The sequence below is a fragment of the Equus asinus genome, chromosome 10, assembly GCF_041296235.1.
Source record: "Equus asinus isolate D_3611 breed Donkey chromosome 10, EquAss-T2T_v2, whole genome shotgun sequence".
Taxonomy (NCBI): domain Eukaryota; kingdom Metazoa; phylum Chordata; class Mammalia; order Perissodactyla; family Equidae; genus Equus; species Equus asinus.
In genome coordinates this window covers 38,790,969-38,806,252 of record NC_091799.1, presented here as the reverse complement: position 1 = coordinate 38,806,252, position 15,284 = coordinate 38,790,969, and the positions used below count along the sequence as shown (strand labels likewise).

The 15,284-nt window shown below is 35.9% G+C and overlaps 1 protein-coding gene across 1 annotated transcript; it reads left to right on the top strand.

The window, feature by feature from the left end:
• The first annotated feature begins 203 nt into the window (after positions 1-203).
• On the top strand, positions 204-1,142 carry LOC106830466 (olfactory receptor 13D1-like). The gene has a single exon (XM_014840039.3). It carries the CDS (start codon positions 204-206, stop codon positions 1,140-1,142), a length of 939 nt encoding a protein of 312 aa, XP_014695525.3.
• The last annotated feature ends 14,142 nt before the right edge of the window (positions 1,143-15,284 follow it).

Below are 15,284 nucleotides of genomic sequence, written 5' to 3'. Positions count from 1 at the left end.
CTTGTCTTCAATCCCTTGCCTTATGAGCTAGAAGAGGAATTAGAAAAGCTAAACTCGCAGCTGGGACCAACACTCCAGCTAACGCTGACATACTTGTTTCCCCTCCTACTCCAGAGATCTATTTCTTCATGTGATAATATTGTACAGATTCCTTCAACTCACCTGAATTTCTCTTTTGAATTACTCCAGGTATAAAAAAGTAAATGGAAAGGACCAACTGGACAGAGATTGAGTTCATTCTGCAGGGACTTTCTGAGTACCCAAGAGCTGAAAAATTCCTTTTTGTAATGTGTTTGGTGATATACCTGGTCATCCTCCTGGGCAACAGCACCTTGATCATCCTAATTCTCCTGGATTCCCGCCTCCACACACCCATGTACTTCTTCCTTGGTAATCTTTCCTTCCTAGACATTTGTTACACTTCTGCCTCTCTCCCTGCAATGCTGATACACTTCCTATCCAAGAAAAAAACCATCTCCTTCACTAGATGTGTTGTTCAGATGTCTGTCACCTACACAATGGGATCCATAGAGTGTGTGCTCCTAGCAGTGATGGCATATGACCGTTATGTGGCCATCTGCAACCCTCTGAGATACCCCATCATCATGAGCAAGGTCCCTTGCATTCATATGGTGGTTCTTTCCTGGGGATTGGGCTTTCTCATCTCATTGGCACAAACTCTTCTTGCAATACGGTTGCCCTTTTGTGGAAAAAATGTCTTTAATCATTTTGTTTGTGAAATATTGGCCTTCGTCAAGCTGGCCTGTGCAGATATTTCCTTGAATGAGATTACTATAATGTTGGACAATGTAATATTTTTGTTTTCTCCATTACTGTTGATTTGTATCTCCTACATTTTCATCCTTTCTACTGTGCTAAGAATCAATTCAGTGGAAGGAAGAAAAAAGGCCTTTTCCACCTGCTCAGCCCATGTGACAGTGGTTATTATGTTTTATGGGACAATCCTCTTCATGTACATGAAGCCAAAATCCAAAGCCTCTGCTGTTGACAAACTGATTGCTCTGTTCTATGGAGCAGTCATACCCATGCTCAATCCTATCATCTACAGCCTGAGGAATACGGAGGTGCATGGAGCTATGAGAAAATTGATAACTAGACACTGGTTCTGGAAGAAAAGATGAGAAACTTCACTTGACAGTTCATGCACTAAAAAAGGTCATTTAGTGGAGGCAAAGGCCTTTAATATAAAGAGAACAAGAGAAATAAAAGCTATATGTACAAGCGGAGAATTTAAGAGTTGGAAAGAAATTTCAAGATGACAATCCAACTTTATCTTTTTATGAAAACGACTGTTATAAAAATGTAGGGACAGCTGGTCTAAGAAGTGAGAGTAAACTTTTTGAAGCAAGAAAATGCTGTGTATTTGTCTACTTCAGTAAAAAAGATATTTTTCAGTCCCTGCCTCCCTGCTTTTTTTTTTTTTTCGGTGAGGAAGATTGCCACTGAGCTAACATCGGTGGCAATCCTCCTCTATTTTGTGTGTGAAATGCTGCCACAGCATGGCTTGATGAGTGACATAAGTCCATGCTTGGGATTCGAAACTGCGAACCCCTGGCTGCTGAAGTGGAGCACGCGAACTTCACCATTAGCCACTGGGCCAGTCCCTTTCACTCCCCTTTTTGAGAGAACTATTTTTGTTCATATTTTTCTGTTTGTTTGTTTGCTATAGATTTTTTTTTTAACCCAGGGACGCAATCTGTGCCTAATCTTATTTTTCAGTTATATATTTTCCGTTTTTCTTTCCCTCTCCATATTTCCCTCACCCCCTTTGCACATGCTGTGTTCCATTTACTGTGTACCTATTGCACTAAACCATGTTATTTCACACATAAGAACAATAGCATAAGCCACTTCATCCGCATCATCACATTTCTCCTTCTGTGATGACATCCTGCTAACCTTACTACACACTTCACGTGCTATATCTTGCGTAAATCATTGAAAATTTTCCCAGAGTTAGTTATTCCTTCTTCTGTGCTGCCCTGACCTTTAGCTCCATTATAGCATTTTAACTTTTATACTATAATCATTTATTAGCTTTGAAAGCTTCCAGTGGCAGAACTCACTGTTCTCTGCATAACGTAATGTCAAGTTAATTAAAAACAGTAAGCAGTAATTACCTGTTGAATTAAATTACTTAAAACTTTAAAAGATTAGTAGAATATAGTCCAAGTACGTGATATAATAAAGGGCAATAAGAGAACTTGAATTTATGTACTATTTCATATACTGAATGACAAATCCAAAAGCTTTTCTAAAATATCAGATAATTTTAAATGTATGGAAAAATAATAGCAGATTAAAGATTGAATAAAATATACTGAAGAGGTCATTTGAGCTGGATAAGACAAAAGTCATATCACTGTATATTATTCTCTAATAAGTAATTCCTGAGAAAAATATATCAATTGTATAAGTCCTTCTTAAAGAACACTGAAAGTTTCAATCTTTCAGAAGCAACAGTCTCATTTTAGATATTTTCCTTTAAAAGAATCCCCTTGAAATTGCTAGTGAGTAATTATATATAGTTGCAATTTTGCATAATAACATATCATATATATTTGTATGATATATGGTTGAGTGGTCTGGTACATTGTCATAGCCTGAACTGGATGAGGAGAGCATCTATGCTCAAGGGCCATCCAGCAAAAGTTTTAGTAATCCAATAGTGTTCAGGAAGGCACCCTTGCTTACTCTCACCACCATGATGTTTTGGAGCCTGACAGGAGTAGTGAAATGTTAATGTGGAAGGGAGACCCAGTTCACCTTGTCGGAATCCAAGAAGAATGAAGAGGACGTCCACACAGGGAATGGCTCAGCTCAGGTTGTCAGAGCCCAAGCAGGATGAAAGGAGCATATATACGTAAGAGAAGGGTATGGATGTCAGCACCTGGTTGAGGATCACACCTGCGAATGAAGGCACCTGGCAGAACATATTAGAACACAAGCAGGATAATAAAATGTGGGACTGCCAGAGGAAACAGTGTGGCAGGTGGCCCAGTGTGAGTTGTCAGAGCCTGAATAGGTGAGGAAGACACCCACAGGAGAATGATTCAGAGCACACATATCTAAGCCTGAGAGGGATGTAGAGTGAGTCCCTGAAGAAAGACCTAAATGGAGTGAGAAGGGCACACCTGAGGAGGGGAAAATGGTCAAGTGTGTCAGCACCAGATCAGGCTGAAGCATGCATCCCTGAACTGGAACAGCCTTGATTGAAGTGTCAGATCTCAAGTAACTTAAAAAGGATGTTAGTGTGAGGACAGTGGAGTGATAGAGGGTAATGTGAAGCAAAGAAAATGGGAGATCATTAAATAAAAGGGGTAAAACAAATGACTAATAAACCTCTTAGACATAAAGAGAGCCAGGTTTCTCAGTGTCAGAGAAGGTGTTACAAATATGGAAAGGGGGAAAACTAGAATAGAACCTGTAGTGTCGGATTAGAATTGGAAATACTGTGAACTCATGGTTTTCAGTATATAGAGACATATAGAGTGATGTACATATATATAAATAAAGACAAATAGCGAGATAGTGGTGAGATGTAGGTATATGTATAGAAATTAATATGGATGTAAATGTTCATAAATGTGTATGTATATATGCACGTCTATATATACACACGTACGCCAGTGAGAGGGCCTGGGAGCAGTTATATGCTGACAATAATTACATATCTAGTCCCCTATCTTGATTTCAAAATGCAGTTTTCCACTAAAAAGGAACCAGAGTTGATTCCAGAAATGATGAAGAAAAAAATCTTGATTTTGAAAGGTGTGTACATTGACTATAGAATTCCAGATTGACAGCTTTTTCTTTCAGTGCTTTAGTGATGCTGCTCCATTGTCTCTGGCTTGCAGTGTAAAACAGGAAGTCCTGTCTTGCCTACAGAGGAACAATGATCTCTTTCAGTGATATCTCTTTGTCGTGATTTTAAGCAACACGATTGTGATATGTCTTGGTGTGGTTTTCTTCCAGTTTGTTATTCTTTTGGTTATTGAGCTTCTTTTGTCTGTATGTTTCGTTGTTTTCACCAAACATAGAAAATTTCCATCCATTATTTCTTTCTTTAAATATGATTCTGCCAAAGCTTTCTCCTTTTTGCACTCCAATTACATGTATATCAGACCACTCAAAGTTGTCTCACAGCAATTAATGGTCTGTTCCTTTTTTTCTCTCTCTCTCTGTTTCATTTTGAAGAGTCACTATTGCTCTGTTTCCAAGTTCAACAATCTGTTCTTCTGCAGTGTCCAATTATTTTAATTCCCTCCAGAGTATATTGTGTATATTCACTTAGATGTATTCTCCATTTCTAGGTCTTAGATTTTGTCTTTTTAAAATGTATTTTATATCTCTAAAAGTAATCTTCTATATTTCAAATGACAAACTATATAACTTGAGTTTTTTTCTACCTTCTTGATTATATGGAATACAGTTAGAATAATTTTTGATGCCTTGTTTAGTAGTTCTATCAGTGTCATTTCTGTCTGTTATTTTAAAATCTGCTTTCTTTTTTCAGCTTTATTGATGCTTGATTAACAAATAAAAATTGCATTTATTTAGCTTGTAGAATGTGAATTTTTAAAGTGTAAGATGTGATAATTTTATTCTCAGCCTGTGTGACCTCTGAAAATCATTCTCTCTAGTCCTCTTAGCGATTCTTTCCCAGGCCCAGTTAGTTTCCTCACACACCTGTACTGATAAGCATTCAGTTGAAGACTCAAGGGTCATCCCCTTAGATCTCCAGAGCTCTTTTTCTCTGTAGCTTCTGCTTCTCTGGTATTTTTTTCTTGAAAACTAGCTATCGTGCCCTCCCTGGCCTCTCAACTCCATCCTCTGAACTCAGGGAGACTCTACATGGTTTCCTCTCCCTATCTTCTTACCTGGAAACTCACTCAAGGACGTAAGCTGGGAAAATTATAGGGCTCACTTCATTTGTTTGTCATCTCTCAGGGATCATTGTCCTAAGTTGCCTGATGTCCAATATCATAAAATTAGGTTTTCAAGCATTTATTCTGCTTTGTTTTTATTGTTTCAGGTAGAAAGGAAAATTTATTCCTGTTACGCCATAACATATGTTCAGTACTCTGACCATACTCTGATCAGAGGCAGAAATTGAAATCTTCCACACTTAGCTGTTTCCCCCAAAGGAATTTCTTTAGTATATTTTATTGTGAGTGGCTATGTAGCAAAGCTGGAAGAGAGAGAAAGAGAGACAGTGAGAGAGACACCTTGGGGAACATTATGCTTATATCCCTAAGTACCACCAGGGTGACAGGTTTAGGCGTGTAATACACTAACAGGTGTTGCTCAATATATTTGAAATAACAGGAAAATTCAAACTAGCTGAAGCTAGAGTCTAGCCTCAAAAACTGACTGCATTCAAGTGATAAGCCCATCACCCTAGCTGATTGACAGGTGATCTTTTGGAAGTAGCAAGCAAGAATTTTAAAATAATTATTATAAATATAGTAAAATAATTGTTATAAACACATTAAATAAATTATTGCTATTTCATAGAACAGTAAATTAGACTATATGTTTAAGTGCCTAAGATTACTTAGTTTATAAATGAAAAACAAATTAGAATTCATTAATGCAATTCCCAAGTGTACTCTTCTTTCTCCTGTACGACAGCTCACACCAATTATAGGAAGACTTGCAAACCATTTTATAGACATTTGTCCTAAACTTCTCCTTAGACAACATCAACCACATCTAGGGCTCAAATTCCATCTCTGTGCAAAGGACTTCCCAATGTATAGCTTTAGTCCTGAATTCTCTCCTTGACTTCACTAGTCTGTGTTCACCTGGATGTCTGACCATCAATGCATAGCCACCAGAGAGCCAACTTACATCCTTATCTTTGTGAAGTCTTCACCCTTAAGCTTCTTCTCTCTTTTAATCAATGGCTGCATCAGAGTTCTTTGCTTATGCCGATGGAATCATCTTTGATGACTGTCTGTCTATGTTTGAGAGATCCTCAAATCCAATCCTACAACCCTTTAATTCCGCTATTCATCCTACCTTCTTGATCCCATTGCTTTCTTCTGAAGTCTTCATTGCCCCTGTGGGCACTGTTGCAATGGACCTCTAAGTCATGTCTCCCCTTCTCAATCAATCCTCCATACTGTCACAAGACCAGCCTTTCTAACCTAAAAGCTTAACCTCTTCACATCACAGGAGTGCAAGAAAATCTTCACTAACTTTCCATTTTCTACAGAATAAAGTCCAGTATTACAAGATTCTTGACATTCTGGCCTCCTCAAACCATTTTACCTTCATCTTTCAAATGAATGCTGATCAATAGTCCTGAAAGGATCTCTCCCTTCCCTTGCTTTTGATAACAAAAATTAGTAACAATTGGTTGCTGGTTTTCAATTTACTTTCTCATATGATTGTCACAACAACCTCATGATGTAGACATTTCTGTATTCATCTTCCTAAAGAAGTAAACAAATTCCAGAGAGATCAAGTTCAGTTTTCAAAGTCAAACAGCTAAGAACAGGAAGAGTATGAATTCAATCCTGAGTTCTTTAGTTGTAAAGCCCATGATTTTGCATGATACAGCATCAACAGTCCTGCTATGGCAATAACTAAATTGACCAGTATTGATATTGTTGATTTTTTCACAATTGATTTCTTCAAATATCCACAAATTTTTGTTTTTCAAAAGGTGTGTGTAGAGCATTACGCTTTGTGATTTTCATTGAGAATGATCCTGTTGTTCATTTTATTTTATTGTGCTGATGAGGATTCCACGGAAAGGATAATGCACAGGATATTTTGAATTAATATCCATTACCATCTGATCATTGCTACGCCCATTGTTCACAAACCTTTTTATTTGTCATGATGTGTTCCCATTGATCTTCAATACTGAGGCACTCTGTGTTTGACTTTTAAAGGCATTGATTACTTCTTATATGGAATATACCATTAACCTTGAATTCCAGTATCTCCTTTTCATTGTATTTAACAAGTGATAAGGGGGCCGGCCCGGTGGCGCAGCGGTTAAGTTCACACATTCCACTTCTCAGCGGCTCAGGGTTCGCTGGTTCGGCTCCCGGGTGCGGACATGGCACCACTTGGCACGCCATGCTGTGGTAGGCGTCCCACATATAAAATAGAGGAAGATGGACACAGATGTTAGCTCAGGGCCAGGCTTCCTCAGCAAAGAAGAGGAAGACTGGCAGCAGTTAGCTCAGGGCTAATCTTCCTCAAAAAAAAAAAAACCCAAAAAACAAGTAATAAGTAACGATAACCCCATCTTGTTATTAAATTCATTAAAATAACAAATTATGAAATGTAAAACAACTAGACATAGGCCATAAAAGAATAAGAGATCCGTGGTGATCTAGTGTCTGTGCTACTGAAGGTGACTCACATCAGGCAGAGCAAACCACAACACTAACGCCTATGACCCTATCAAAAGCCCTACTAGGTCTTCACAAGTGAAGCTTTGAAATATTTGTTGAAGTCACTTGCAGGAAACTACCCACTTGGAGATAATAAACCCAAAGCCAGACAACAGAAAATTTTAAAAGGAATACAAACTTAGGAAGACCCCACTTAGAAATGGAGGCCTGTGAGTCTTGAATACTTTCTATCTCCTCATCCATAGATCAGTTTCACTCTGCCCTTATGCAGGCAGTGAAGGTGAGATCTTTGAGGGAGTGTAGAGTAAGTGAATACGACTTGTTGGAATTCATAATTGCTTTGTCTTATCACAGTGTTAGCTGTTACTTATGTATACTCTCTTCTTCTCTCTATTATCTCCATTTTCTCACCATTTTATTACTCTTCCGATAGTCACAGATCATTGCTTTCAAGGATTATCATTGGATAATGATTGGTCAATCCATTGACCCCAATCTAACTACTGTCTTGATGAGTTTGTCACCCTTTGGACAGACTAGATAAATCTTTGTTATGATTTTCTCAAGTGCCCTAAAGCTAATCCAAAAGCACCTTCTGTCTCTTTCTTCTACACCAAAGGGCAACCCTCAACCTGGGTCCAAGCCATCACAACAATTCCATTGACTCTGGTGACAACTCCATGATAACGATCAAATAAGTTTTAAACGTTGACCTCTCAGTAAGTCATCTGGTCTATAGGGGATATACAAACACTATGAAAGCTGCTGAGAGTGCATTTTTTAATTCCGTGTATACTGTGGTTTAAATAGTATGATATATTCATATATTTCAATATTTTATAACAATTTAATGGGTTTGGGGTATTATAAATTATGTAGATGTAGATATTATGTCTTTTCTTTCTAAAGGCTGATGGGTTTATTTATACCCTTGGATTTAAGGAACCAGATATCAGGGAAAAGCCCAATTAAAAAGTGTGCTAATTATTTTACCGAAACACCATGTAGCTTCTTTGAATTGATAAAATAATGTTAGCATCCTAAGACCAACAACACGCCACAGAACCCTCGGATATTTTTTCCTGACTGACACTCCTCCACATCATTTCTATTCACGATATTTTTGTGCAGACCCTTTACATTTGAACATAGACATTCACATCACACACATCTGTCTGCATGGTCAGATATGTCCACACATGGAAAACACAGCCACACATTTACAGAATATGTGACTACTTCCACTAAATTGAGCTATGCTGAAAAAGAGGTTGTATTAGCTTGCTAAGGCTACCAAAAGAAAATTCCACCGACTGGATAGTTTAAAAAACAGAAATTTATTTCCTCACATTTCCAGGGGCTAGGAGTCTAAGGTGAAGGTGTCAGCAGGTTGGATTCCTTGTAGTGCCTCTCCTTGATTTGCAAATAGCCACCTTCTTGCTATGTACTTTCCTCTGTGTGTGCTCATCCCTGGTGTATCTGTGTGTGTCCAAATTTCCTCTTCTTATAATGGCACAAATTAGAATGTATGAGGGTGCAAACTAACAACTTCAATTTACTTAATCGCCTCTTTAAAGATCATCTCACCAGATATAGACACATTCTGACCTAATACGTCTAGCGACACAATTCAGCCCAAAACAAAGGTTAATCATAAACTAGCTAAAATTCTACTAGAGTTCTTACATTTCTGTAGTGCATGTATACAATTTTAAACACTTAAAAATACACTAACGTAATGTTGAACATTATATTGACACTCTATAGCTCAAAATTAAAATTTTCATGATGAGACCTTTTTGCATAAGGATTCAGATATGCTTGTGTGAGAGATATCTATATTACCTTGGAGTTTCAGTGGTCAGTCAAGGAAGAGACTTAGGATCACACATATTATCATATGGAATAAAAAAACCAAATCAAGTCAGAAAAAAATTTCATTCATATTTTTTCAGGAATCATATGAAAATCTTCAATGAAAATCTTAAAAGCATGTCAGAAATGAGAATGCAAATCACAAGTTGGAAAAGTATTTGCAGACAATTTGAAGAGGAAAGTGTTCATCTATTAAGAGCTCATACAGATTAAAACTATAAAAATACCAAGAGATAGGTAAGCAAGCGTGTGGATGGACAACAAAAGAGAAAAGAAAAGGACTAAACAAACATAGAGGGACTGTTCAATCTACCTAGCAATCATAGAAATGAAAACTAAAAGAAAGACATGTTTTATGCCAATATGAAAGAATAAACACCTTCTCACGTTTTAGAAAATATACAAACAATGGTCTGTGCAAATACTTCAGTAGTAATGTAAAGTATTATGTTTGGGAAAAATAATTTTTCATGTGTACAAGAATTCTCCATTCACATCCTTTCTTTCTGTGGTCCTATTTCTAGTAATTTGCCTTAAGTTATTTCCAGTAGAAGGAAAAGCAGATTAGATAACCTGATGCATAGATATCAATGGTCTTTATAGCAAAATCTCAAAAACTCAGAAACAAATTAAAATATCCAGTAAGATTCAAATTGTAGACTACAGTATAGTAATTCCACTTAATAACACAGTCTTCAAATATTAAAAGAGAATATTAAAGAGCTATGAAAAATCATATAAAATTATTGATATAAAGTGGCAAATACTAATTAAAATTTATCTAGAATACAATTATACTGGTACAAAGAAAAATTGTTTATGTATGGTGTAGAATTAGCAAATATATGAAACATTAAAAAAGTTTAAAAAGGTGGAATGACTTATTTAGGATTCTATTAGGATCAGTCTAGTAATTTTTGTGGAATAAAAAGAAAAGCAAATTCTTGGGGAAAATTGCACACTTCTGAGAACTTTGGGACATAGTCTGCTTCCAGCTGCAACTTAGGTTGAGGCCATGAAAAAAAGATATATTCAATGAGTACTCGGAGACATGTATGGCTGGGGAAGGTTTTCCTTAAATCATGGTAATTGGGTCTTTGGAAGGTGCAGAAGTCAGGGACTTGGTCTCTAGAGAATCCTACGTCTCTGGTCTCTGACTCACAACCTTAGGGACTGAAGAAGTTTGTAAAAATGTGTGCGAACTTGACTTCCCTAAAACACTGAGTCTCTCTGGAGTAACTGTCAACTTTAGGATAAATCATGGGAAACTACAGTTGCATCATTGATCATTATTTTTAATAAATTTTATTTCCTTGACACCCACTTAAGAAGATTCACATACAGACAAATTCTCTGTGCCTGTTCTTTCTCATGTTTCTTTTTAAGAAGGAGGAGCAACCATCTTTTAAATTAAGAATTTTCTGGTCTCATCTGAAAAATGCAAATGAAATTCAAATTCCTAGGAATTCTTCTCTTAATAGAATGGAATGGTGTGGATGATTTTAAAACCCAGTCAGGAGGTAAGAGAAAGAGAGTTGTTTTTATGAAAATTATTTCAAAAGGAAAACATCCTGTCGACAAATATAAAGATTTTTGAGTTGAAGTGATTATTGCTGGTGGCATTTCGAAAATGTATATATATATATATGAAGAAAATACAAAAACCCAGGCATCATCTTCAAGACAAGGATATTCTTTAATTTATTTTTCAATTCTAAAAGAGTCCATGAAAAGACCAACAAGGAAGGCAAAGTTGTTTGCAATACAACAGACCAGATAAATAATAGGCTAATGGCTACTGTATTTAAGAAATTGGTTCAATAAACTGTTAAGTAAAAATTATCTGGAGAAAGAGCTCATGGTGATTTATATTAATTGACACACAAACTGTTTCCAGTAAGTGTTTGAGGAAACATGTAATTAAAGATGTTTGTGGTAAAAATAGGAATAGACAAAAAATATGTAACATCAGGCAGAAGTAATTATAAGTGATTGTTAGTCTGAGCCCCAGGAGGCCAGGCCAAAGTGAAAAAATATTCTCATTTATATAATAAATCAAATAACACTATGCTAGACCTTAATTCCCCACACTACACCCAAAAGGAATTTGGGGCATATTTTCCATTTGAATTCATTATCATGGATAATGTCTTCATAAGTGGAAGGCAATATCTTCCATTTCCTCAAAAGAGGTAAATATATTTTTATGTGTATATTTATCATATGGATCCTTGATGAAGTTAAGTGCATCTTGTTAAAAATATTTTATAAGTAAGGAAACATTGTATTATAGTGGTAAAAATGGGGGCTTAGCGATCATAAAAATAAGGTTTTAAATCATAGTTAGGATATTTGCAAAATATAAGATATTGAAAATTGCGCTTAACATTTGAAATCTCAAATTAATTTACCTCTAGGTAAAAATTTCTTAATAATATTTGTGTTATTTTGAAGATTAAATGATAAAAATTATATGAAGCGCCTAATACATACTAGGATACTAGGATGATACATGTTGTCGATTACTCTTCTCATAGCTAAAATAATGCATCTTTCCTTGTTGTATATTGACTGAAGATTAGAGTTCATAAAAATCTATCAGTTGAGAGTCAGCAAGTTCATTAATCTTTGCATAATATCAGTTCTCTTAATTGAGCTTTTAGAATAGCTGGAGAGGATAACAGGATTATTTTCTCTAGTGAGAATTTAGAGTATGATGCTTGGTATTTTTCATTGAAAAATCTTGGTAGTTTAAATATTAGATCTTCAAGTAGCCAAGTTAATAAAACAAAACAAACCAAAAACTTATAGGAAGTTAAACTTCCTATAAATTCACTTCTGGCTGGGATAAGAAAGTCATAAACTTTCCTTAGGTCTCTTACAGCATGACAACAGTGCCCAGTTGGAGTCCCAGAGCATTGAACCACAGAGTGGTTATTTCTTACAAAAGATCAGGGCTTTGAAGACATGAGTAAGAGGAGAGCCAGGATCCAGGCCAGTCAAGAGCCTTTACAAATTGGAATTTTGTCTTCTAGTGACAATTGCGTTCTAGGCATCAATGGTCTGCAATCTCTTTTGGGATCATTTGATGAAGTCAAGAACTCGAGTTCTTTACCTTGGTATACCTTCTAAAAACAACGAAAGTTATGACCTGGAAGATTTTGAGAAGAGGGATTATGAGTGTTCTAGGTCCACTAGAAAAAGCGGGTTCCTATGGATAACTGGACAGGCACACCAGTATACCTCAGTCCCAGTGTGTGGTCTCTAGACACCTAAGACAATCGCTTTACTATTTAAATTGTTTTAACATTTTTTACTCTGAGTTTATCTTCCTAACATAACTGGACACATGCTTCAGGGGTTTTCTCTTTTTTTATTATATTTTTTCCTTTATGCATATTTATTTTAGAATTTGGGTAATTCAAAAAAGTAAAAGAAAGGTCTCTAACATAATTATTAATGCTCTGGATATTTCTTTCCATTCTTTCTATTCTGTCTAGGTTTTCCAGTTTTGATTTTGGTTTTCCAAAAACTGCTGTAACTGTTGTTTTGTTTCTGTTTTACTTAAACTTTTTCAAATAATTCACACATCATTTTTTGTGTTAATACAAATTACTCACAAATGCCATATTAACAGGTGCATAAGGGCCCATCAAATGAGTGTACTGTGATTGTTTAACAATTTCCCTATCATTAGCCAAAAGCGAAAAGCTTTTTTAAAAGATAATGTCTAATAATGGCAAAAGATCTAGTAAAAATGGAATTATCCAATATCAGATCCCATGGAAAATGATTTATTAGAAACTGTCAAGAATCTGAAAAATCTTCATCCTTTGTTCCCAGATTCTTGGAATCCAATTTAGGGAAGTAAAATTAAATGGAGAAAAAATTCCAGGCACAACACTATTTAACAGTGCTTGTTGATTGCTTCTTAAAAGTTATAGCATTGCAAGAGTAATGAAAATAATTTCCTCTATACTGTCCAGTTTCCCTTTTTTCCTGCCACTTGAAAGCATTACAGTGGATTGGTGGATTCTCTTACAAATGTTTACAAGTGGCATTTTCTTTGTAGCAACTATCTTGGGACTGTTAGTGTACCAAATGCACAGCACAATTATTTTCTGCAAATAATTTCCAAATAGAAATCCAGTTTTAGGTTATTCCTTGAAAAGAAAAGAGAGAGAATTTGACCTGATTCACATCATCCCTGGAAAAACTTCAGTACACACCCAAGACAACTGATGCTCCTCCAAAGCCTCTATCAGAATTTTATTCCCTGGTTGAGTAGGGTGATATGTGGCCCTGCAGTCATTCAAATTCAAATCTTAATACCAAGTAGAAGTATATCCTGGTATATAAGTATAACCAACCCTTCCTACCCTCTTTGGAATGTATGCCTACTAAGTAGGGTACAGCTTAAATGGATGAGACTCTTCATTTCCACAACTAATAGATCTATAAACATTGTATTATGCTGGTTAATTGTCTCACCATTGTAAAGCGGAGCTCTCATAGAAAGCAGCACAACCTGTTGGCAGATGAATATCACAAAGAGAAATGATAAATCCTATACCAGAAACACAGCCGTTTGAAAACACTAAGTAGAATCTCCTCCATTGGATCAATTCATTTTTCCTCTAGGAATATTCTTAAAGCTAGGTAGAATATCTTGAGGATGAGGAGGTGTTTTCAAAATTATATTCTTTGCTTTATTTACTAGAAAGACGAAGATCGTCTACTAATATTTACTTTTTAACTTTTTTCAAAATAAAGTCATTTCCTCCATGCTGTTTGGTATGCAACTCAGGTGGCTGAGTTGGCCTCAAATTTCCTTTTTGGAAAATACTGACCCTAATTGCAAATTCGAAAATTAGAAGAGGAATGACTTTCATATGGACATAAATAAAAGACAAACTCCTCTGTATGCAGTTTGGTTGCTTGTGTATCTAAAATTCTAAAGAACACAAAACTGATTGATTGCAATACATTTAGACAGAAGTCTCATCTCCAAGTCTCACCAGAATGTTCAGTTTTGCATTGTCTACTATTCAATCACAATACTACACACAACTGAAGCACCAGTTTGCTCTCCGTTGGTATTGGAGAGAGTCTAAAAGGCTTTACTACTCAGATGTGTTCTGTAGATAAATTACACCTGGGAACATGGTAATAAATACAGATATTTCAACCCACTTCAGATACACTGATCCAGGATTCCCCATGTGATTCATCTGTATGCTAAAATTTGGAAGCACTCCGTGAGACGAGTGGTTCTCTTCCCTAGTTGCACATTAGAATCATCTGGAGTGTATTATTAAAAAAATAAGCCTGATTACCATTTCTTAGACAAAATGCACAATTTTGGGAGAGCAATAAGAGTTTAGTTTAAAAAGGGGAGTAAGGATTTAAAGTCTGACAAAACACTTTTGAATAGTGGCTCACTCACCTACCGTGTTTTTACATATATTTTACTTGCATAAAATTCAGTTTCCTAAATGAATTATAGAGATTATGAAATGAGTAATATGTGTAAACATATTTTTAAATAATAAAACCCTAAACCAATGATATTTTCAATGATTGGCATGGTATAAAATCGAATAAATTAGATTTTTTTAAACAGATTAAACATTCTTTCTCCATAATAATGAGATTCAAAGTGGGCTCTGCGGGTCAGCTGAAGTGGAAATAACAGATGCTTGTTAAAAATGCAAGTAGTTCTTCCCTGCCTCAGAACTTGAGCATCACAATCTCAGGAAATGGAATACAAATGCCTGTATTTCAATAAGCTACCGATGTAATTATTGCTTGTCTTCAATCCCCCGCCTCATGAGCTAGAAGAGGAATTAAAACAGCTAAATTCACAGCTGGGACCACCACTCCAGCTAACGCTGACGTACTTGTTTCCCCTCCTATTCCAGCGATCTATTTCTTCATGTGATAATATTGTACAGACTCCTTCAACACACCTGAAGTTTTCTTTTTTTAATTACTCCAGCTATAAAAAAGTAA